Below are 25,071 nucleotides of genomic sequence, written 5' to 3' on the forward strand. Positions count from 1 at the left end.
GGACCCTGAGATCATGACCTGAGCCAAAGGCAGAGGCTTAATCCCCTGAGCCACCCAGGTGCCCCGAGATCTGAGTTCTAATGTCACCTTTTTAAATAGCTCTACAACCTCTGGCATGTTCTCTATCACTTCCTTTTCTGTAAGGTGAGACCCATGCACTCCCACTTTCATCCCAAAGGTGCCGAGAGATCAAACATCATCTTAGATGGGAAAGTGCTTTGAGATATACAAAAGAGAAAAGCAAATGAAATGTTTGTATCGTTTATTTCACCTTATAGGCACTTGTACTCCAAGTCATTCTGAGAAGCTGGAAAGGGACCAGAAACTTCTTCACCGCTACAGATGGGTGTCGATGGGTGTGGGTAGAGGTAGACCGGGATGGTGAGGAGTCACAGTGCACTCAGCTCCTTCAACTGATTGTCCTGTGACCATGTTAGCTAGCACCTATTGCCTTTGTCCTCAAGGTTTCCAGTCCTAACTGAAAAATAATGCAAGGGAAGAAGGTGGAATAAGATGTATTATTTGTTTGTTTGTTTTGTTTTATTCCAGTTCCTCTCCCTGAAATGTCCTTCCAGACTCTTTCTTCCTTGCGAGCTTCTATTTAGCCTTCAGCACAGCTCAAACATTACTTCCTCTGGGAAGCCCTCCTTGATCCCTTAGGTGCTTTCACCCTCTTTGCTCTCATATTGTGATCACTGCTTCATCCCATAACCTACAACAGCCCTTTGCAATCACAGGTGATTCTCATTATTTGGTACGTATGTTTTATAAAGTTGCCATGGACACTGAAGGGGTGAATACTGAACCATTGCTCCTAGCGGAAGTATAGGGATAGGTTCCTGTGAGCCTCTGGTTACATTTTCATCAACGGATCTATACATGATCCTGTTTTACCCATATTTGTATTAAAAAAAAAAACACTTTATTTAATATACCTGTGGGTTCATTAACATTAAACTCACAGTTAACAGCATTATAACTCATGCCTGAATGAAACTTATCTGACACACACTTTCTTTGAAAGAAATGTCACAGCCTTCTTGCTCTTAGGAACACTACACGGCACTTCAGCTCTGTGCTTAAGGACCATTTTAAACAGCAAAATGACCAACAAAAAGTACCCAAGTGCAAAACATGGCACTAAATAGACCTCGAAAAGGATACTTGTTTACAGAACGAGAGCTGAGACGAGAAGGCTGAGCACCTCCTTGCCCCACCTCAGCTGGGGATGTGCGTGCAGCTCACGGTTTTCATGGCGCCGGCCTGGGCATGCCATGGATGACTATGAGAGGACTGATTTGGGAGTTACATATAAATGCCAGCGGGCAGACAATCTGCACGTATAGAAGCTGTAAATAACGAGCGTCAACTGTATTTGTTTATGTGTTGGACTTTCTTTTAAGTAGCATGAGGACTTCTTATGCGAAGGCTGGTGTCCGTACTAGGTAACCAACAAGAAGTCCCAGCAGTTGATGCGGTAAGAGAGGAGAGTGTGTAAGATTATGTATAGATCAGTTGATGAAAGGGTCCGTGTATTTATTCCCCTGGGCTCCTCTTTGTGATGGACATTGCCTTGCTAACTAAAGGTCTTTTCTTCTCAAGGCAACCTCCTCCAGGGGACTGTCTGCTTTCACATTCAAATGAGCACTTCCTCCTCCTGTCTCTTCAGGCCTCTAGGTAGCAACTGCTCCTTGGCTTACTTTCCTCTGTACTACTTTCTGTGGTTCTCCTAAACCTGACCCACACTCTTTTAAATAATCCTTTCCCTTTCATAAATAAGTCCTCCTTGATGTATCTTAATTTGAGTGTGAAGTGTTTGGTGTGTAACTGATAAGATATCCTATTCACCTTATACACCTGACAGTACCAGGCAATGTCAGGTGAATTGGTAACTATTATTTATGAAGTAATGATCTCTAAAACTCCTTCTGACAGTTACTTTGTGACTCTGTGATCCCACAAGCCAACTACACATCATGACTTGCAGAGAGTCTCAAAGTCATTGAAGACACACACACACACACACACACACACAGAAATACACAAATACACAGGGCCCATCTTGCTGAATGGATTATGTTCCGTCTCTGCCTCAGAGTGGTGGATGTGTGTCTTGGGAGATTCCAGAGAAAGTTGGGTCTGCCAGATAAATGCTCTGAGAAGCAGATATGCTCATCCAACTGCTTCAGGAGTTTCATATCCGGGTCGTTTCCCAGTGGAAGGCAAGCCCAAAGGACTGTGTAGAAACCACAGACATTTTCCCTCGTGCCGAATGGTCCTCTGGTGCATGAACAGGCTCCTGCCATAGACGTGGGCATTTGGCAAACTAGAAGGTACAGGGAGAGCTCAGTGGATTGAAAATACAAGCTGGCTTTTATTTCACTGGGATTTTAAGAGGCAGGTACAGGTACTTTTTGCTGCCCAGCTGTGACTGAAGAACTCCGAATTACAATTTCCACGTGCCACTCAGACAGCAGATGACAGTGAATGAGTATGAACCGTACTCTGGTGCTCGGAACAAGGCAAAAAATCATCTTCCCATTGGCTTCTTTTCCATCAGCGTTGCTCTCTCAAATCCACTGACTATGCTGCTGCCCAAATGCACTTTTAAACACAGATTTGACCTTCTCTCCTTGCTCCGTGACATCTTTCCTATCTATTGGTAGAGTTCCCACATTTCTTGTCTTTCAAAATATGGTCTTTATCTAGATTTATAGCTTATGTTTCAATTTGCATAACTCCTTCCATCATCCTTACCTTTGTCAACACCTCTCGCCCACCCCCATAACTTACGCTCCAGCGAGATAAACTGATAATAGCTTTCGCACACATTCAGTTTCCTCTAACCCTACCTGGAAAGTATTTCTCTTATTTCTGCCCACTTACTTCCTAAAAAAAAACCATAATTCATCTCCAGAACTGAGTTGGACATTATATCCTCTATGATGGTACTTCTCAAACTTTAACGTGCTTATGGTCACCTGTGGATCTTGTGAAAACGCAGATTCCCATTCAGTGAATCTCAGGGTAGAGTCAGAGAATTCAGATTTCTCATAAGCTGGTCATATTGCTATTGATGGTCCGGGGACCACACTTGGAGTAGAAAGGTTCTAGAAAGTTTTTCCTGATGTCCCCCTTCCCCTGAGGGATTCCATCACTTTTTCTGAGCTCTTCTCCCCCTTGACCAATTTCTGTTCTTTCCCTAAATGATGGATTATAATTTTACTGCCTTTTTAAAAAAATGAGTTACCTGGGGTTTCTAAAAAGTAAAGACTGCTTTTTTCATCTTTGTTTCCATAGCTCTCAGCAGAGTATATCATAGGAACACAGGAAGAATTTGGTGTTTACTTGTTGAACAAATGTTGAATGATATGTAGTCCTTTTTTTTTTTTTTTTTTTTGTGGAACATGAAGCCACGTAATTATTTTTATTTAAGGAAAATTTTTGGTTGTTTGACATTTAGGCAAATACTGAACCCAGGCCATATATATTGATTTATTAAAACATACAGTTTTATTTGCTAGAACAAACCTTTAACTATGTGTGATTTATAAATGGTTAGAGATATTTATAACATTTTCATTGTGAATCCTAGCAATCACTGTACACTAATAAATATTCAAAACATCCAAATATAAATAGCCTCAAGAGGTACAAAATGCAAAATCTAAAAAATGCACCTAGAGCCAAAACCTTGGATAAAGGAATTCCCTGTGAATGCATGATACCATTATCAAAATGTGAGAGGGGGAGCAAAAAATCAGGCAGGAAGCCCATTTTGCAAGATAGGACACTGGGGAGTTAACATATTCAGTTAAGGCCCCAGTGAATCTGAGCTTGAACACGATAACACCATACAAGGGGCAATTTCTGAAACCAGACCAGAGAAATCAGTCAATTTTGATGTTTTCCTTCAGGCTGGATGTTCCGGAAATTATCTCTAATTAAGGGTTCCACAAGAGAATGTACAAAATGCCAGAAAGTAAACAGGGATGATTTTGGATATGTTGAGTAAGATCATCTTCTGAATGATAGAGTTTTATCTGGAGGCAACCAGTTTCACAATAATTATAGTTACAAGTTATGCATCTGAATCTCCAGCTGGTCAAAATATCACACGGTTTAGAAAGAGCTAATTGCAACACCATCTAATAATCTCTCTGAAAGTTTTATCGGAATGCTGCAGGAAAATGAAATCTCTCTTACATCAGGGAATACCCTTCCCCACTAAGTGTGGAAGAGCACTGCAGCTGGCTCGAAGTCGAAATGATGATTAAAGGAAGCATTTATATACCTGCAGGCGGACCTTTCAAAACTGCTTTGAAGCTCACCCATAAATGGCTTCATGCAACATGACTCTGGAGGGGTGGGTGAGTCAAAGGGTTAATTAACTGAGTGACTCCAAAGTCATTAACTCTAACAAAGGTGAGAAGACAGATGAGAACAAGAAGATCCTATTCCAAGTTGGAGGGCTACACGGCCAACCATAGTGGCCTCTGTGGGAGAAAGAGCCCTTGGTGGTTGACTTCTTTATTGGCTTTCTCTGTCTTGTCCCCCAGCTTATTTAACTCCTCTGCAATCCCGTTCATCCTCAGTAGAAGGCAGCGTTGAACAGAAATAAAGAAAGGGCATTGGCAGCAGAGAGATGTGGGCTCTAAATCTCCTGGCTCTGTCATTCTGGCAAGCTCTCTTGGCTTTTTAAAGCCTCAGTTCCATCATCTGTAAAATGGGAATAAGAATACATTCTCATGGGGTTGGTGGGAACGCAGGACGAAGTGAAATTGTGCAGATAAGGCCTGTAGCTCAGTACATATTCACTTGGCATATTTCAGTGCTCCATCAACAGTAGGCTGTCTTGTGCCTCTTGGAAGCACCCCACTCAGAGCTTGACTCACTTTCCATCCAGATGGTTTGAGTGAGAACAGACCTCTCGTTCCTCTCCTAGTCTTTCAGGAGACTTGAAGCCTCAGCCTTCAAGATGGAAACCTCTAGGGCCTAAATAAGCTTCCAGGTCTCTGCGAGGCCACCGCCCGACACCCTGCTGCCCTCTGCTGATGAGGGTTGGAAGAGCGCAGAGAGGGGACTAACCCCAGAAGCCAAACTGATGGCGGAGTCCTCAGTCAGAGCCAGCAAGGCGAAGCAAGCATCTTCTCCCAGGATGCCCGTGGAAGCATTCTGTGCAGAGGCGAGGCACAGTCCCCTGCCTGGCTTGGTACTAAAGGTAGGCATTGGAGTGGTAACAACCTAAGGTCCCTCTCAGTTCCAGCCAGTTCCCCACCATCTGAAGTGCTCCTTCTGTCCCGATGCCATCTCCAACCACGCGGTTGGAACTGTTCACCCTAGTCCATCATGTCCCTTCAAGGAGGGAGGTGGCAGTATGTTCGATGAATTAAACCTCCTAAAACTGCTTCTCAGCCTACCTGGCCTCAGATGGGAGCAGGTGTTCCTGAGGACGGCAGGAAGCTGCAGCTGACAGGATCACAGCAGCTGAGCTGGCACTTCCTGACCTTAACTAACTCACCAGGTCTCCTTGAAAAAGAGTCACACTCCTCATTTCTCTTGCCCCACCATCCTGGGATTCTGTGTTGCCAGGTCAAGTAAAAAACTCTTGACCATACCCTTCAGATCCATGACTGAAATAATAATAAAAATAATAATCCACAGCCCTACCATATCCCTCCTCTTCTCTAAGAAGTGCAAGAAATGGTGCCTGAAAGCTGTCAGGTTGAGGATTGAGGACCAGACGAGATAAGAGGCTGGAAGGAAAGGAGAGACCTCGCTGCTGCTCGGGCCTCCCTCCCAGTTCAGGGCCCTGAGCCTCCCGCCTCCGTCAGGGTGCTGCCTGCGCCGTGAGGCTCAGGGACTGGCGCCACAGGCCAGTTGCCTCTGGGGAATGCTGGGCTGGTGGCAGATTTTAATGCTCTGTGAAGGGAGAACTGGCTCCCCCCCGTGAGGATCTGCAGCCCCAGGCCTGGTGCTGAGTCTCTGCTAAAGTCCCGATTCTGCAATTTCAGCCAGTTGACTCAAGAGTCTGCAGAAAGGTGGCCGGTCTTCTGGTTTCTGGAGAGGGAAGAGAAGGACTCTGTGAGTTCCTTGTACTTGTGTGTCATAGTTAATTCCAAAGCAACCCGGAATTCAATAGCCCTCTGCTGACGGTTAAATATGCTTCCAAATGTACTGCTGAAGGCCATAGTGTCTCAGTTGTTAACAGCAAGGATTCTGGAATCAGATGAACTGATTTTGAATCTAACTAAGCTTTTCCTTTCCTTAGCGGTGTGACTTTGAGCAGGTGACTTAACTTGTTTGAACCTCAGTTTTGTTGTCTGTAAAATGGGGATAATAGTAGTATCGCTCTCATAAGATGGTTGTGAGAATTAAATAAAATCATGTATTAAAAATTCATCATAAAATAAGTGCTAAATAACATCAAAAAAGAAAATCCTTAGGTATAAATCTCACAAAATATGTATAGGACCTATATGAGGAAAAATATAAAATTTTAAAGAAAGAAACCAAAGATCTAAATAAATGGAGACATTTCATATTCAAATATGGAAAGACTCTATATTCTTAAAATGTCATTTCTTCTCAACTCGATCTATAGATTCAACATAATCACAATCAGATTCCCAGAAAGTTATTTTTTAGATATTGACAAACTGAGGCTGAAGTTTCCATGGAAAGGGAAAAGACTCAGAATAGCCAACATAGTACTGAGGAAGAAGAACAAATTTGGAGAACTGACACTACCCAATTTCAAGACTCACTATCAAGCTACAATAATGAGGAAAATGTGGTATTGGTGAAAGAATTAACAAACAGATCTCTAGGACTGAGTTGAGAGCCCGGAAATAGACTCACAGTCAACTGATCTTTGAAAACACAGCAAAGGCTCCATTCAATGGAGAAAGGGTAGTCTTTTCACCAACAGTGCTGGAACCATTGGACATTCACGTGCAGCATAATGACTCCAGACACAGACTGTAGTAACCCTCACAAAAACTAATTCAAAATGGATCAGAGACCTTCATGTAAAATGCAAAACTTAGAAAACTCTAGAAGATAACATAGCAGGAAATCTGGGTGACCATGGGTTCAGTAATAGGTTTTTTGATACAACACCAAAAGCATGATTCATAAAAGAAAAAATTGATGTTGAGCTTTGTAAAATCAAAAATGTCTCTTCTGTACAAGACACTAAGAGAAAGAAAAGACAAACCACAGGCTGGGAGAAAATATTTTCAAAACACATATCTGATAAAGGACTTGTATCCAAAATATACAAAGACGTCTTCAAACTCAAAAGCAAGAAAACAAATAGTCCAATTAAAAAATGGACAAAAGATCTCAACAGACACCTCATTAAAGAAGATATACAAATGGCAAATAAACATATGAGAAGATGCTCCATATCATATGTCATTAGGGAACTTCAAATGAAAACAATAAGCTACACTATATACCTATTAGAATGGTTAAAATACAAAACACTTGATAACATCAAATGCTCGTGAGGATATGGAGCAACAGGAACTCTCATTGCTGGTGGGAATGCAAAATGGTACAGCCCTCTTCAGAAGAGTCTGGTGGTTTTTTACAAAGCTAATGTAGTGCTATCATATGATCCAGCAATCACACTCCTAGTCGAGCTGAGAATTTATGTTCATACAAAAACCTCCACACAGATATTTATAGGAGTTTTATTTACAATTGCCATAAACTGGAAGTGATCAAGATGTCCTTCAGTAGGTGAAGGGATAGCCAAACTGTGGTACAGCCATACAATGGAATATTATTCAGTGGTAAAAAGAAATGAGCTATGGAGCCATGAAAGGACATGGAAGAATCTTAAATGCATTATTAAATGCATAGTGCTAAATGAAAGAAGCCAATCTGAAAACGCTACATACCATAAGATTCTAACGATATGACACTCTAAGAAAGGGAAAACTTGAACACTAAGAAGATCAATAGTTGCGGGGCACCTGGGTGGCTCAGTGGGTTAAGCCTCTGCCTTCAGCTTGGGTCATGATCTCAGGGTTCTGGAATTGAGCCCCGCATCGGGCTCTCTGCTCAGCAGGGAGCCTGCTTCTCCCCTCTCTCTGCTTGCTGCTCTGCCTACTTGTGATCTCTCCCTTTCTCTGTCAAATAAGTAAATAAAATCTTAAGAAAAAAAAGAAGATCAATAGTTGTCAGGGTTTTAGGAGAAGGAGGGAAACGTAAATAGGTGAGGCTCAGTGAATAGTGGGGCAACAAAACTATTCCGTATGATACTGTAATGTATATACACAATATTATGTATTTGTCAAAACTCACAGAACTGTACAGTACAAAGAGTGAACCTTAATGTAAACCATAGTCTTTCGTTAAAAATAACATATCATAGTGGTTGATTAATTGTAATAAAGTACCACACTAATGTAAAATATTATTAATAGGGAAAGAGGGTATATGGGAACTCTCTGCACTATTTGGTCATTTTTCTGTATATCTAAGAGTTCTAAACAATAAAGCCTATTAACTTAAAAATAAAAAAAGTTTAAAAAAGGAAAAAGGGCTAAGTAAATTCAGCTTTCCTAATTATCATAGTATGTGGGCTTGTGAAGTGGACTGGATTTTTTTGTGCCCTTCTTTATAGCTTCATTGTTTGTTTGTTTGTGTCTGAGTACGTGGGCTCTATGAACTTCTAGAGCAATCATTATTTCATTCTCTTATCAGTAAGAAAAAGGAGGTTCAGAGAATTGTCCGAAATTAATGTTTAAGAAATGCTAAAGCAGAGACAAAGCCTAAGTACCCTATACTTTTTCCATTCCACCTTGTTCCCCTTCAAAAATCTGAATTTGTGTTTATTCTCTATTCAGCAACTTTCTTTTTTTAAAAAGATTTTTAAAAAATTTATTTGAAAGAGAGACTGTGAGAGAGAGCATAAGCCAGGAGAAGGTCAGAGAGAGAGAAGCAGACTCCCTGTGGAGCTGGGACTGGATCCTGGGACTCCAGGATCATGACCAAGCTGAAGGCAGTTGCTCAACCAACTGAGCCACCCAGGTGCCCTATTCAGCAACTTTCAGTTGTGGTTGAACTTCAAAATTTTCTAATTCACCAAAGGACATCAACACTTCTGCTGATGTGGCTGAAGCTACAGCCTGCCCCCCAAGCATGGGATAACTGGAACACTGGGGAGGGTGCAGAATAATTGGCTTCTCATTCTGAATTGTTGAACAAATAAAATGAATTTGAATTAAGTTTTTTTAATATTTTCAACAGCACAAGTGAACTTCGGCTCATCAACTTCTAGCACTACCTTCACATACACTTAATGGTTTTGTGATGTTCCAGTCAGGATTTTGGGGACAATGATGGAATTGTAAATAGGTGAAACACAGTGGATTTTAGGGCAGTGAAACTTCTGTATGATATTATACTGGTATCTTACCCTCTCTTCCTCTCTAACAGTGTGTTGATGGCTTGTGACATTCTATTACAGATCAAATAATATTTAAGGTTGTTGCCAGCTCTTTTAGGGATGGGCAACCTCTTTCGTTAGCAGACACTCAACGGCACTTTCTTGCTAATCTACTTCAGTATATCTACTTCCTCATTCTCTAAGAGGGTTTCTTTCTCTAGGGAAGGGGACAGACCTTAAAGTTGTAGATTACAGTGTAGGGGGAAACCACTTCCTTTACTGACCTCTTTCCAGCAATGATTCATAATCTGGTAGATATTCGCAGAGGCCAGCCGGGGCTTGTACAAGCGAAATCCAGTAGTGATGTCTTCTACCACTTCTGAGTTGCTTCGGTTTTCATACGGGATTTTGCCTTCACTGAAGACTTCCCACATCAGCACACCTACAAGAAATGGTGAGTCCAGCACAGTGAATGATGAAGTTCACAACTAGCAGACAAATAAGCCTACATCAAAAAAGGCAGATTCCTTGCCATTCAGATTCAAGTCCTTACCTTCAGGAAAGAGGATATAAAACTATCTGAGGCTTCTTAAGCCTGGAACACTTCTTAAGAACAGAGATTTCCCAGTCTTCCTAGGGGTGGGGAAATTTCAAGCTCAGCCCTTTTATATATCTAACTCAAATGCTACTACTAAAAGTTGCAGGGGATATGAACTCAAATGTCTACACATCATGTAAATGGATGGAATGGATGAGATGTGCCGTAATGGAGATTAGGGAGGACTGCGGAGAACCGGGAGTCTAGTTCTGTTTTCAGAGAACAGCTGTGATTTAGCTCCAGCCACCATAGGGCACATGGGATGAGGGTTTGGGATTGCTACATTTTCTGATTTTTTTTTAAAAGAACTCAAAAATTGAGAGTTTAGAAATAGAAATTCAATTTGATTTTTAAAAATACTGTGTAGACAGAGCAGAACATGTCTCTGTGTTGTCTATTTTTGACCTGTGATTTAATCCCCTTCCTCTTCTATCTTTAGCAGAAATGTCACACCCAATTTTATTATGTACTAATGTATGTATAGGATGTTAGTGTGGGAAGAGAGCTTGCCGATCACCTATTTCAGTGGTTTTCAAAGCATATTTCGGATATTTCCAAAGTATAATTCCCAAAGCAACTGAACAAACCTCAGAAGTTTGTTCAAATGGCAGCTCCCGGGCCTTGGCCTACCCCTCAGACTAGGATTTCTAAGGGATTCTCAGAGGTGCCTCTGGAGTTTTGGGAATTTGGAATCTATCTGTAAATAAGACTGTTGAGCTCCCCAAGTTGCCAGAATTTCTAGTGAGATTTCTTTGGAAAATTGAAGCCTGCTCTTCAAAGCTCTTTTGAAAACAATTGCTTTCATGCAAAGCTTGTAATGCATTGATTGGAAACTGAGTGAGGTGCAGAAAGCTTACTTGCCTTGCTTGAAATAGCACAGTTGATTAGGGCAAAAACCTTAAAATGCATGACAAAGCTCAACGTCTTAGAGGCAGGCATCAAGCTCTCATCATCAGGGTTTCTGTTTCTCAGGCTTGCCCCTGCTGTTATCTCGCCCTCTCTACCCTGCTTCCATTGGTCAGTCTCATTTTCGGACACTTCAGGGGGCACATCCTAGGCAGTGATGGACTACAGCTCAACCCTCTAATTTTATAATGCAACACAAAAATTCCCAGGCTGAAAACCTGTGGCAGAGTAAGCTTCATGCAGAGTAAGCAGGTGAATGTGACAAAGTGGCCATGGGACAGTGGGCTTGGTGCACTGTGACCAGCTACATCACCCATAGAGATGGCCACCCATCGGCCATACCTTTCTCCCCCCACCCCACTCCCACTTTGGTCTCTCTTTTTTAAAATCTTTTTTTTCTTAACATGTAATGTATTATTTGTTTCAGGGGTACAGGTCTGTGATTCCTCAGTCCTACACAATTCACAGCCTCACCATAGCACATACCCTCCCCAAGGTCCATCAACCAGCCACCCCAACCCTCTCACCAACCCCCCTCCAGCAACCCTCAGTTTGTTTCCTGAGATTAGGAGTCTCTTATGGTTTGTCTCCCTCTCTGGTTTCGTCTTGTTTCATTTTTCCCTCCTTTCTCCATATGATCCTCTGTCTTGTTTCTTAAATTCCACATTATCAGTGAGATCATATAATGATTGTCTTTCTCTGATTGACTTATTTTCTTTAGAATAATAGCCTCTAGTTCTATCCATATCTTTGCAAATGGCAAGATTTCATTTTTTGATGGCTGCACAATATTCCATTGCATATATATGTATATATATACATATATATGTGTATATATGTATATATGTCACATCTTTTTTATCTATTCTTCTGTTGATGGACATCTAGGCTCTTTACATAGTTTGGCTGTTGGTGGACATTGCCATTATAAACATTCGGGTGCACGTGCCCCTTTGGATCACTACATTTGTATCTTCAGGGTCAATACCCAGGAGTGCAGTTGCTGGGTCATAGGGTAGCTCTATTTTCAACTTTTTGAGGAACCTCCATACTGTTTTCCAGAGTGGCTGCACCAGCTTGCACTCCAATCAACAGTGTAGGAGTGTTCCCTTTTCTCTGCATCTTCTCCAACACCTGTTGTTTCCTGATTTGTTGATCTTAGCCATTCTGACCCGTACTTGTAACCTTCTGAGATTGCTCTGGTGCAGTTTTATTTCTTCCAAGTCCATTCTTTAACTTAAATTTGAATAACAAAATCTTAGCTGGGTCTGTCAAATAGGGTTCAGAAGAACTAGAGATTTTTCTTCATTTTATTTCTTTTCAGTGTTCCAGTATTCATTGTTTATGCACCACACCCAATGCTGCATGCAATACGTGCCTTCCTTAATACCCACCACCTGGCTCATCCAGCCCCCCCACCCCACTACCCTCCAAAACCCTCAGTTTGTTTCTCAGAGTCCATAGTCTCTCATGGTTTGTCTCCCCCTCTGACTGCCCCCCAACTCACTTCTCCTCTTCTTCTCCCAACCACTTTGTTGTCGGAAGTTGGCTACTCTAAAATACTGGGGGAAAACTTCATAACTAGTTCTCTGAAGAGATTTAATTAGCTTTCCCCTGGCTTCTACTCTTAAGTCAATACACTTGGCAAAAATCAAACTCCAACTCATTCCTTTCCAAAGTATAACCCTTCTTATAATCCAAATCAAAGAGTTTGTCCAGTATGTTGGACAAACAAACTGTGGCTTAGGAGGATATGACAAATCCAGCTTTCTTTCTGCCACACCAGCATCAATTACTCTGCCTTTCATTCATGCCCATTTGTGCTTATCAGAAAGTCTAATTCCTTATCATGGGCTGCCAACTTCATTGTCTCTCACTAAGACAGTAGTATCCTTCTTTTCTTTGGACACACCAAATTTTTATACTTGCTGGGTTTTTTGGTCAGGGACACCATTCCCTGAATCTTCAAGTGAGGATGACTCTCTCATCATTCAGATCTATGCTCAATGGTCACCTCCTTGGAGAGACCAGACTATGCTATTTAAAACAGACCTTCCATCCCAGTCATTTTCTATCCCATTACTGTTTTATTTTATTCATAGCACTTACTTACCACTATGTGACTTTGTCTCATGTACCTACCTATTAGTTTGTTTATATGATTGTTGTCTGTCTTCCCCTAAAATTTGCCTCCAAGAGAATAGGAATCTTTCTTATCCTACGCATCACTGCATTGTAAGCACCTAGATTAGCCCTGGCTTATAGTAGGTGCTCAATAAATTGCTGCTGAATAAATGAGTAAAATATTTATTGAGGGTTAAGTGTTGAACAAAATATGCTCCTGGTCCTTGAGGAACTCATATTCTAATCTCCTGACTCCTCCAGCTTTTGATCTTACAGAAGCTGTCACCTGAATCTGTCTCCATCCTCATTTTAACCCCCACTTGAAAGATCTCCAAGAACAAATGCAATAATGAGGGCCTCTTCAAACTTTTCAGAGCAGTTACCACACACAGACTATCAGTGGGATGCCCTCACCACCCTGTCCTGGGCAGGGATAGCTGCCTAGGTTTGACAAATAAGACAGATGGAAAAAGACAGGTGGCTGGCAGTCCTCTATCATGTGGGTGTGGGGCCAGGATGACACTCACCAAATGACCACACATCCGACTTGCTACTATAGCGACTGAAGGAGAAGACTTCCGGGGATGCCCACTTCACTGGGAACTTGGTGCCTGTGGAACTGGTGTATTGATCATCAAGGACGAACCTGGGTAGAGTGGAGAAAGAATGTGTCTGAATGTTCTGGGGGCCCGTGTTCCATTCCTGAGACATTCCTGGCGCCACACGTCCATATTACCTTGTCATCCCAAAGTCAGACACCTTGATGACTTGGTTTTCTCCCACGAGGCAATTTCTGGCAGCCTGGAGTAGGGACAGGCAAACAAAAGGAAAAGGAAAACTGTTGGTGGATAATCAATGCAAGGAATCTCCTATAATCTCAGGCTTTTGTTTTTCTATGTGCTGCCTTACAAGGGCTTTACAGATGTTAATTAAGCTTCACCAGTGCCCAGAAGTGAGCTAAAAAGTTAAATGTGTAAGATCCTTTATTTTATTTTATTTTAAATAGATTTTATTTACTTACTTGACAGAGATCACAAGTAGGCAGAGAGGCAGGCAGAGAGAGAGAGAGAGAGAGGAGGAAGCAGGTTCCCCGCTGAGCAGAGAGCCCGATGCGGGGCTCGATCCCTGGACCCTGGGATCATGACCTGAGCCGAAGGCAGAGGCTTAACCCACTGAGCCACCCAGGCACCCCTGTAAGATCCTTTATTAAGATGAGTAAGTTTGGTCTTGTAGCTTCATTTTTGAGATCCTAGTTAGAAGAGAAATCTGGTGCTGTCTAACCAATGATGTGCTCTAACACAACCTGATGAAATAGGCAGTGTTAACATTAGGGATGATACGAAGAAACTGTCACCCATTTGACTAAAATAAGAATGTTTTGAGGTTACTAATTCTTTTAAAACTGTTCCTCAATAGGAAGAGTACTAGTCCTGACTTAGTATCACAGAACTGCACTGGAAGAACCCTTAGTGAGAAAAGACCCCACTTTTTTCTCACAGTTGCAATGTATCTACAAATCCCAAGGGGGTATGTTAAAATGGATATCCTGAGCCCTGACCTCTGGAGATTCTGAGGATGGTTTTAGCATCACCCCAATGTGATTGTGGTAGGTTCTTGGGTAACAGTTTGAGAAAAAACTGTACTTGTCCATTTCCGTCACTTTATTAAGAGGAAGCCGAGGCCCAGGGAGGTTAAGTAGAAGCTATAAGCCTCATTTTGGAAAAATGTAAACTCAGACTCAGAGGGTACAAGTCAGAAAAAAGGCTGGGATTGGAACCCAGATCTAAGTCCTACTAGGACATCGCCTAGTGGGTGGAAGAAGGAAGAAGTGGAGAGTGGAGGGGAGGTGGTCTGTGACCTGTTATTTATCAGTGTATTCCCAGTCTGGGTAGCGCACATTTCTGTGGGACATAGCCCTCCATCCCAGACCTACAGATGTTGGCCCTGCATCCCCTTACCAGGTCTCTGTGGATAACACACGCCTCCTCCAGGTACGCCATGCCCTCGCACACGTCCAGGCACATGCCCAGCAGGGTTTCTGCAGCAAAGAGACCCCGCTGGCTGCGCAGGTAATCTGACAGGCAGCCATGCTCCATGAACTCAAACACCAGGCAGATGGGGGCCTGCTCTAGGCACACCCCATACAGCTGGACCAGTTTGGGGTGAGAGAGTTTCCTGAAGGAAAAAGGTCAGGGGTGAGATGGTCTAAACTCAGTCTCCCCAAAATGCATTCCCTCCCCCAAACAAAAACAACCTGAGGGATGGTGAAGAGTCAGATGGCATGGGTGACGGTGAATGGAGGCCAGTGTGGCTGGGGGACGAGACTGGTAAGTGGGGGGAAGGGCAAGACCATGACGGGCCTTCTAGGCCACGGTGAGGATTTTGATTTTATTTTCCATGCCACTGGAAACCATTGGGAGATTTGAGCCACAAGGTGGCATGACATGGCATCAAATATCCTCCCCAAGACATCTTTGCATACGCTCGTTTTGGCCACTCACATCATGACTTCAGCCTCCTCTATGAAGTCCTCTTCAGACATAGCCCCTTCTTGAATGGTTTTGATGGCCACCTTGTCCTTGTTGAGCCAGTAGCCAAGATGCACCAACCCAAACTGCCCACTGCCAATCTCCTGCACAAAAGTGAGCTCGGAGGGATGGATCACCCATTTCCCTGGAAAAGAGAGAGAGGTTTTTCCAGGAATGGCAAGCAGTAGATATGAGGTATAGGGCTACAAGGAGACTATCTGTAGCCCTAGGTAGCATGTTACCTTATTGTTAATATTACCCAAAGATGGCAAATAGTGTAAGCTTTACACATAGAACTATCATAGATAGGTAAAATTATTATCTTTGTCGCCCAAATCATAACGTAGGATATGCACTTAAAACCATGAAAAATGTCTGTGGGGGGAGATTACATGAAAGGAGGAAGGAAAGTGACATTAATCAAGGTATCAAAGAGAATAAATGAAAGAGTTCTTATAATATCTCAACTATTTTCTATACCTGATTAAAAATGTTTTATTGCCATTTTTCACATAGAGCGATTTCATTTGAGCCCATCATTCATTCATTCATTCACTTATTCATTCATTCATTTATCCACCAAGTGCATCCACAGCACTCTGTTCTGCCATAGCAGGGGTTGGGAATAAGCATCCCAAGGGGTCTCATACAGAGGTACCACTTAGCACAATCTGGCACATGGTAGGCTCTCAAAAAATGTTCGGTAAATGAATAAAAGGAATCCAATTCTCAATTTTTACATTGACAAAATGAGTGGGTTCATAAAATAATCTCTGAGATTCCATCCAACATGGATACATTAAGAATCTACAGTTATTAGAATTACCGTATTTTCATAACGAGGCTACAGAGACATTACCCTTTCCTGGCACTTGGCCTAATACTATAAACAGCTCAATTTCTACCTCTTTGAGGCAGATTCAACAGAAAATAGTGCTGAGTTCCCGCTATGTACCAGATATGGTGCTAGTTAGTGATGGAGAGCCCATAGCAGTGTTTCTCAAAGTCTGAATGTCTAATCACCTGTGTCAAAATCAACTAGAGCATTTGTTTAAAATGCAAACTTGAGGATTTCATGATCAGGGATTGTGTTTTGATAAGTGTTAGGTACTGTCCAGGAGCCAACATTCTTTTTTTTTTTTTTGAGATTTACTTATTTATTTTTAGAAGGGGAAGGGGTAAGGGAGAAACTTAGGCCGACTCTGCACTGAGCATAGAGCGTGATGTGGGGTTTGATCTCACGATCCTGAAATCACAACCTGAAACAAAACCAAGAGTCGGACGCTTAACTGAGGGCACCACCTAGGTGCCCCTAGGCGCCAACATTATTATTATTTTTTTAAGATTTTATTTATTTATTTGACAGACAGAGAGCACAAGTAAGCAGAGAGGCAGGCAGAGAGGGAGGGGAAGCAGCTCCCCGCTGAGCAGAGAGCCCGATGTGGGGCTCAATCCCAGGATGCTGGGATCATGTCCTGAGCCAAAGGCAGAGGCTTTAACCCACTGGTCCACCCAGGCGCCCCAGGAGCCAGCATTACTAATAAGCATCCCAGATGACTTAGATGTACACTGGAGTCTGAGAACCACCCATCTAGGAGACCCAAAATGAAAATTACTCGAGCCTTCTCCTCGACCACAACAGTTAAGACCAGAGGATGCAAACTTAAATGCCTTTAGGCGCCAAGTAGATAATAAAAAAAATGGGAGAAGCAGTTCCAAAGGATAAGAGGGAATAAGAAGGCTTATGGCACTGGAGATGCAAGCTTTGCCTAAAGGCATTGGAAAAAAAATTAACACCATGTTATGCAGACAAACACTTCTGAACGCTTCTAACTTTCAGCCCTTGCAATGGACCATGCCGAGCAAACTAGATGATACAGAAGTTCTAGAAGATGGGTGGTGGTAATAACGGTCCTAAAGCATCGTTATCTAATATTTTTTCCTAATAGCATTTAGTAGATAGAGTGCTCTGTACGAAGTAGGTGCTCAGTAAACACTTCATTGATGAACTCTTCAGTAAGAACCAATGGACATTGATTTGACCTCGGTAAGTGTGCTCATATAGACATCTCTCTTACACACTTTATAAATATTCCTTTGTGCAGACCATCTCCGGATATACAGTGTACCTGTTGTAATGGTTATTTTAAGTCTGGGGAAGAATTATGTATGTGGAAAGTCCATTCAGAATTTGATCTTTAGGGATGTGAGTTAGTGCAAATACTTAACATCACGGAATGCATGGCTCACCGTATCTAAGTCCTGCTGTGACCGGTGCTTTCTGTCTCCAGGAACAAACTGGGTACCGGAGTCTGGTGACCAGACCTGGGTTGAGTAAAATGTGAAGGGCAGTAGTAGTTAGAGCTTGGCTGTAGCAGCTGTTCAAGTTAAATCACCAGCAAAAATATAATCTAATGCAAAAGCTATTTTTATTCTGGAAAACAAATCCCAAAGCCTAGTCACTGACACTACATCCTGTCCGACAAGAGGGATAAATACAGCTGGGCAGGTGGCAAAATCCCATGAGTCTAACAACAGAATTTGATAATGGAAAATACATAGTATGATCAAATATTTGGCATCCTTTTTTATTTGGAGATTTGGTTTTTATTTATGGTCAGCTTGTCTGAGATGAAGAAACCTGGTGGGGTGTTTGTCATTTTTTTCTCCAAGTTCCCCTGCGAGGGATCCCCCCGGCCTCATCCTTTAGCACTCACCTCCTCCATTATGCTGGTGATAATTGATGAGGAGAGGGATGGAGTCAAACACATACTTCTCAGCCACATAGTAACGCTTGGGGTTGTCATTTGTTTCTTTGATGTGATAGTGCTTTATACAGGGGTTGTTCTCACTGAAACAGAAGAAACATAAATGCAGTGGTTATTAATAAGCAATATTTAGACACAAACATGTCTACCAGTATCAGACCCCTATTAAATTTATTTTTTACCCTCTCAGAAGGATGGCAGGTGTATTTTAACTTGTGTGTCCGTCTTGACAGGGTGGCCCTGGGTGCTGGGGTAAGAAGGACTCGGAGGCTGCATCTAGTCCCAATTAGAGTCAGTGCCATGATGGGCTTGTGATGCTTCCTCTATAGCCATGAAGTGGGGAACGTTCTCGTGTGCGCTACATGCTTGCCTCCTCTGCTGTGTGGAGCAGACGAGAGGGAATATTCTGGACCCTTAGCACTTATGTGACTTTACAGAGCAAAGAGTTAACTGAACAGCTCTGAATGCTCTCTTTAGAAAGGCCTGCTTGCAAGGTTGCCCCGTGGCTGGCACCTGAGAACTGGGATTCAGGAAGGGCTCTTACCACTGTCTAACTGATAAGGATGGCTGTTCCTAAATTGCTGTGGTTTATGTTCCATGCCTGCTTTGCTTCTGGGATAATGGAATTTTGCTATGTGCTAGGCAGAAGGTGCCTAGGTGACCAGTCCCCATTGAAAACCTTGAGCTCTGAGTCTCTCATGAATTTCCCTGGTAGACCCCATTTTACCCTTGTCAAAGCTTGTTGCAGGAGGCATAAAGCATGTCCTGTGTGACTCCGCAGGGAGAGGACTCTTGGAAGCTCATGTTTGCCTCCTTCTGGATTTTGCCCCATGTGTCTTCTCCCTTTGCTGCTTTTGTTTTGTCTTCTTCTGCTATAATAAATCTTAGCCTTGAGTATGACTGACTATATACTGAATCCCGTGAGTCTTTGCAGTGGATCACTGAACCTGGACATGGTCTTGGACACCCTCAGCATAGACTTTCTTTCTCATTCCTTCTCCATCCTATCTCATGGAGCTGCAGGTCACTGTCCCCATTGTCCACAGCCATGGCAGAGGCACAGCCCCTCTGTGACGTGCATTGTCTGCTTTTCCATCCCTGGGCAGCAACCTTCTTTTCCACTGGGCCCTGCTCTTGCTCCAAGTCTTGCTTATGCCCTCCTTCTCCAAGAAGGGATGCCTCATTTTTTTCTCTTTTCTCTTAATTCTTACTGGACCTTACACATTGACAAACTTCTTTTTTCTTACTTATTTTTTAATTAGAAGAGAATTTGAGACCTGGAGAGGCTCTTGGATATTTGTTTTACCAAGCAGGAAACTGAGGTACAGAGAGGGGAGACAAGTAGGGTCTTGAGTCAGCTGGCTGGAGCATGATGCTGGCCTGGCCACGTGAGTTGCCATCTGCTCTTTGAGCCTTGTTCTTTCCTATTATGGAAGGATCATAGTAATGCCTGCCTTCGGAACTTGTTAGGATCAGAAACAATAACATTCTGGCACATGGTAAGGACTCAGTAAATGGTAGGGAGCTTTATTAGCCAAGCCAGAACTAATACGCCGATCTTCTCACTTCTGTCTGAAAGTATCTTCTCTGTTAGCTGTGGGTTATATTATAAACTCATCATCTGCAGCTCAAATACTTTATTTCTTTAGAGCTCTGCACTCAGGAGTGCTAACTGAGAAGAGAACCTGGGGTCTGGACCCAGTTCTATTACTTTCTAGCGAAACGACTTCAGTTCTGTCCTTTGCCTCCCTGACCTCGGCTTTCTCAGAGGGATCAGGGAAAGCACACCATTTCTAGTGAGTTGACTTGGCACCATACCTTACAATGGCTTTGGTGAAAACAGACACGGTGTATGTTCCCGGGGTCCTGGAATCTCGTACCATGAAGGCTCCTTCTTTGCCCTAGAATGGTTAGAAAATACAGAGGGTTAGTGATCCCAGGAAACCAGCCGCATGCTTCCAGCTCCACTGGCTTGTCTGTGAAAGGACAAAAGACAATATGTCAGCTTCACACAGAGCACACTTTCAGCAATACTGGCTACCATTTCATTTGTTCATTGAACAGGTATTTCCTGAGGGTCCTATCGTGGATCAGAGACTTCTAGTGATGACGTAAGCAGGGAATGAAGACAGATAAATGGAGCTCTGTTCTTTTGGGGCTCCCCACATACCAGGCTTGTACAGATGTTACCCATCCCTCACTACAACATGCAATCTAGATTTTATATCCTCAGTTTACTGATGAGGACACTGAGTGCCACAGGGCTGAGGTGGCTTTCTCATAGTCCATAGCTAGCAGTTGGCCGACCTGGGCTTCGAACCTTGAATGTGGCCAGTGAGCAAAGCTCATGTTCCTTACACGGTTCCATAATACCGCCCCTCAACACATGTTAGAAGCCACTTCTCCATTTCTCTCCAAGGGCACAAAGCTTTCTGATCTTGAAGCTTCATCAGTTCCTTAATGGGAAAGTATGTATTAGCTCCTTTCTAGAGTGCTGATTTTGCTGTGGCACCGTGAAGTTCCTCGTCTAATGAGGGAAGTAGAGAGAAGGGAAGGCTCCAAGAATATACTCTTCACCCCCACCACCCCTCAACAGTTTTGCCAGTGCTGATGGAAAAAGTACAAGCAAATGCATATGCCAATGTGTTCATTCCTGGTGGGAACTTTAAATCTGAACTCTGTCTGGAGTACTTCGTGTCTAATGCTCTGTTCCTATCCAACTGTAAATCTGTGCTGGTAATTTTTGCAAAAACTGTTATTATGATCTACTCAGCTTCAACATGGTGAGGGCCTCAGGTGAAGGCCAGCGAAACACATGAGGCTCATGTGTGTGCCACACATACTGGTAGCACACAGAGCAAAGCACATGCAATTTAGAACAATGTGAGTTGTTTCCCCAAGCTCCAAAGTGGATTGTCTACACACAATAAAAGCAAGATACACAGATGGCCATGCTAATTGTTTGACTCCTAGAATCCCAGCATTTGAAGATGTCTAACAACATCCCTGGCCTCTAGCAACTGGATGTCAGACCCTGCCAAGTGTTCCTTGGGGGACAAAATCATCCCAGTTGAGGACTATGGCTCTGGCTTAATTCTCTATACCCCTGTGTCCCACACTTTGTTGATTATCACTGTCATCTGAAGAAACTGAGACATAGAACAAGACAAACACCAAAACAACAACAGACAGTGAACCATGTTTCACCCCTTACCTACACACTTAGAATCTCTAGGACTGGCACACTGGTTCCTGAACTTTCTAGAAGCTCAACATGTGATTCTTATAGACATCCAGCTTTGGTTGCCATTGACTCAACTGGACATGTAGCTCTTACTTATAATAGACCCGACGAGTAGTCTCTCACTCTCAAAATAGCATTAAAAGTTAGAAAGCTCATCCAGAAATATAACCTGCTACCTCTAACTTGGCCCTAAACCTACAGGGGTGTGTGTGTTGGGAGCAGGGGAGTTGGTGGGGGAGAGGGCTGGAGACAACTGGCCCTTATATCATTGTGCATTCTTGTCAAATCTATAATTTACCACATAAATGTGAAACTCCCAAAACTCTTCTTATCTCTTCTGGGATTTCAAGAATCTATTTTGAAAATCAGAGTGGGGATGGAAGGTGGGGGAACTGGATGAAGGGGGCCAAAAGGTATAAACCTCCAGTTATAAGGTAAATAAGACCTGGAAAGCAAGGTCCAGACTGATGACAATAGCTAACAGTATTGTACTTTCTATTTGAAAGTTGCTAGGAGAACAGATCTTAAACATTCTCATCACAGGAGAAAACAATCTGTAACTATGTGTAGTCATGGATATTAATGAAACTTATTATATTAATCATTTTGCTATATATAGATATCAAATTATTACATTGTACACCTTAAACTCATTACACACATATGTATATATATACTGATAAATATACATATATCTATATATTTATATACATATATACGGATAAATATACATATATGTATACATATATGTATATATACATATGTATGTATGTATGTATATATGTATATACATAAGTATATATATACACATATATGTGTATATATATACATATAAAGATGTGGATGTGTATATATACATATATGTATATATACATATGTATAAATATACATATATGTATATATGTATAAATATATACATACATATTTATCAGCCATATCTCTATTAAAACTGTGGGAGAAAAAAGAAATTTGAAGCTGAGACCTGAATCTTCAGGTCCTTCTTGCTTAGCTGTGGTCTCCCTATCCTAAGGTTGTAAATTTGGGTTCCTCTGGCTGCTGCCTGAAAACAGGGCAAGAATTGAGGAAAATGCAGAAAGCTACTGGATTTCTTTTTTCTAAGACATCCTAAAACAGTCCTAATATTCTTTGTTCACATAGAATTTATTTTAATCATTTTTATTTCATGATTTCTTTTTTAAATCTAAGAAAATCCATTATAATCTTTCTGGAGGAATATAAGATCCTGAGTCTGTAGTTAGCATCCTACATTACCCACAATGTGTTCTGTGCAGAATCTTGGACATGGTGAGAGCAGATGAGTGCTAAACAGATTCTTATTTTCCGTTTCTCAGATATAAATGTAAACCATTTATCCAGTGAAATTTTAAAGATCCTTTTAACATTTGCTTACAAATCCTCCTTTAAAAAACTTGATTTTTCAGGTACCTGGGTGGCTCAGTAGGTTGAGCGACTGCCTTCGGCTCAGGTCATGATCCCGGACTTCCAGGATCGAGTCCCACATCAGGATCCCAGCTCCTTGGGGAGTCTGCTTCTCCCTCTGACCTTCTCCTCTCTCATGCTCTCTCTCACTCATTGTCTCTCAAGTAAATAAATAAAATCTTTAAAAAAGTTTTTTTTTCTAAAACAAAACAAAACAAAACTTGATTTTCCAAGCATTTGAATTTTTTCCCCTTTAGGGTTGGTAGCTTATTTGATTTCTAAAATAAAGGCGATCTATATGACATCAAAAATCCCAGATTAGCTCATTTTATTTTATTTTATTTTATTTTATTTTATTTTAAGATTTTATTTATTTGTCAGAGAGAGCAAGTGAGAGCAAGCACAGGCAGACAGAGTGGAAGGCAGAGTCAGACGGAGAAGCAGGCTCCCTGTGGAGCAAGGAGCCCGATATGGGACTCGATCCCAGGACGCTGGGATCATGACCTGAGCCGAAGGCAGCTGCTTAACCAACTGAGCCACCCAGGCGTCCCTAGCTCATTTGATTTTAAAATAGCTTTTGAGGGGCCCCTGGATGGCTCAGTATGTTAAGCCCTTGCCTTCGGCTGTGGTCACAGTCCCAGGGTCCTGGCATCGAGCCCCACATCGGGCTCTCTGCTCAGCAGGGAGCCTGCCTCCCCTCTCTCTCTCTGCCTGCCTCATTGCCTACTTGTGATCTCTTCTCTCTCTCTATGTCAGATAAATAAATAAAATCCTTAAAAAAATAAAATAGCTTTTGAAGCACAATTTACATACTATGAAATGCTCCCAGTTCAAACATACAATCCAATAATTTTTAGTAAACTGATAGAGTTGTGCCATTTAATCTAATTTTAGAACATTTCCATTACTCCCCAAATATACCTCTGTTTTTTGGCACCCCTGCCACACTAATATGCTTTCTATCTATCTCTATAGATTTGCCTATTCTAGACATTTCATGTAAATGAAATAATATAATAGGTGGTCTTTTGCACTGGGCTCCTTTCACTTGACATGTTGTTTACAAGATTTATCCAAGTTGTGGTGTGTATCAGTACTTTGTTCCTTTTTATGGCTGAATAACCTTCCATCATATGACCATACCACATTTTGTTTATCCGTTCATCAAGGGACAGACATTGGGCTGTTCCCACCTTGCGGCTACTGTGAAAAGTGAATCCACATCTGGCTTCTTTTCCTCGACATCACGTTTGTGATAGTCATCCCTGCGCTACATGTAGCAGAGTTTGTCTTCAGAGATTTCCCCCTTTGCCAAATACTGCAGCTTTTTCTCTTGCCTAAGTGGAATGTGATGGGTTAATCTTAAGGCAGGAAGAAACCAAACTTTAGCAGAGGAAGGTTTTGTCTACAAATCTAAGTTATTCTAAAATGGGAAGAAATAAACAAACCAACAAAAAAAACAAACCTCACAACAACAATAAAACAAATGCAGATGTTTATCAAGTGTCTATAAAGAGGGGAGTGCAAACATCTATTTAATTAGGAATGTTTTATTGTTGTTCTAATTCCTCCAAAGAAGCCATTATTATTATTTTATAAAACTGTGATCAGAGTGGGGTCCAACTGTTAACAAGAGTAATCTACAGATGTGAGAAAAAGGGGAGGTGAGGTTTGCAGTCAGCTCAGCTGAGCATGGGAGGTTCAGAGCCCTTTCCCCGTCGTCGCTGCTCTAAGTAACATTCAGTGAGGTGACAGGAAACTCTGGTCTGTGGCTGAGGCAGTCTAGAGTTCTGAGGAAAGCGAGGCATCTAGAATGTGCTTTACCACCTACTTCCTGTAAGGGACTCGCTCAGAGGAAGTCACAACCACCAAGAACACTGGAGCTTAAAGGGTATTTGCTCACATCGCTGCCATGCAAAGGGGCACTGACTTGTACAATACAGCCGAAGGGGGGCCCTCATTCCCTTGGGACACTTTCAAGTTCTCAGTTTACCTTATACTAATTTACCTAGAAAAATAAAGAGGCAACAATAGGGAAAAATGTCATGGAGGTGGTGAAA

At 42.1% G+C, this 25,071-nt stretch overlaps 1 protein-coding gene across 1 annotated transcript in view; it reads right to left on the bottom strand.

The window, feature by feature from the left end:
* Positions 1-3,490: 3,490 nt before the first annotated feature.
* Positions 3,491-25,071, bottom strand: part of ITK (IL2 inducible T cell kinase) — a 67,656-nt gene continuing 46,075 nt past the window's right edge. The window contains exons 9-17 of the mRNA XM_082725027.1: positions 20,146-20,228; positions 18,277-18,410; positions 17,810-17,884; positions 15,533-15,704; positions 14,990-15,206; positions 13,768-13,832; positions 13,559-13,677; positions 9,688-9,845; positions 3,491-6,060 (exon numbers count right to left, since the gene is read on the bottom strand). Of these exons, the coding sequence (XP_082581153.1) occupies positions 5,989-6,060; positions 9,688-9,845; positions 13,559-13,677; positions 13,768-13,832; positions 14,990-15,206; positions 15,533-15,704; positions 17,810-17,884; positions 18,277-18,410; positions 20,146-20,228 (1,095 nt within the window). The 3' untranslated portion in view covers positions 3,491-5,988. The remainder of the gene's footprint in view (positions 6,061-9,687; positions 9,846-13,558; positions 13,678-13,767; positions 13,833-14,989; positions 15,207-15,532; positions 15,705-17,809; positions 17,885-18,276; positions 18,411-20,145; positions 20,229-25,071) is intronic.

The sequence above is a fragment of the Mustela nivalis genome, assembly GCF_964662115.1.
Source record: "Mustela nivalis genome assembly, chromosome: 3".
Taxonomy (NCBI): domain Eukaryota; kingdom Metazoa; phylum Chordata; class Mammalia; order Carnivora; family Mustelidae; genus Mustela; species Mustela nivalis.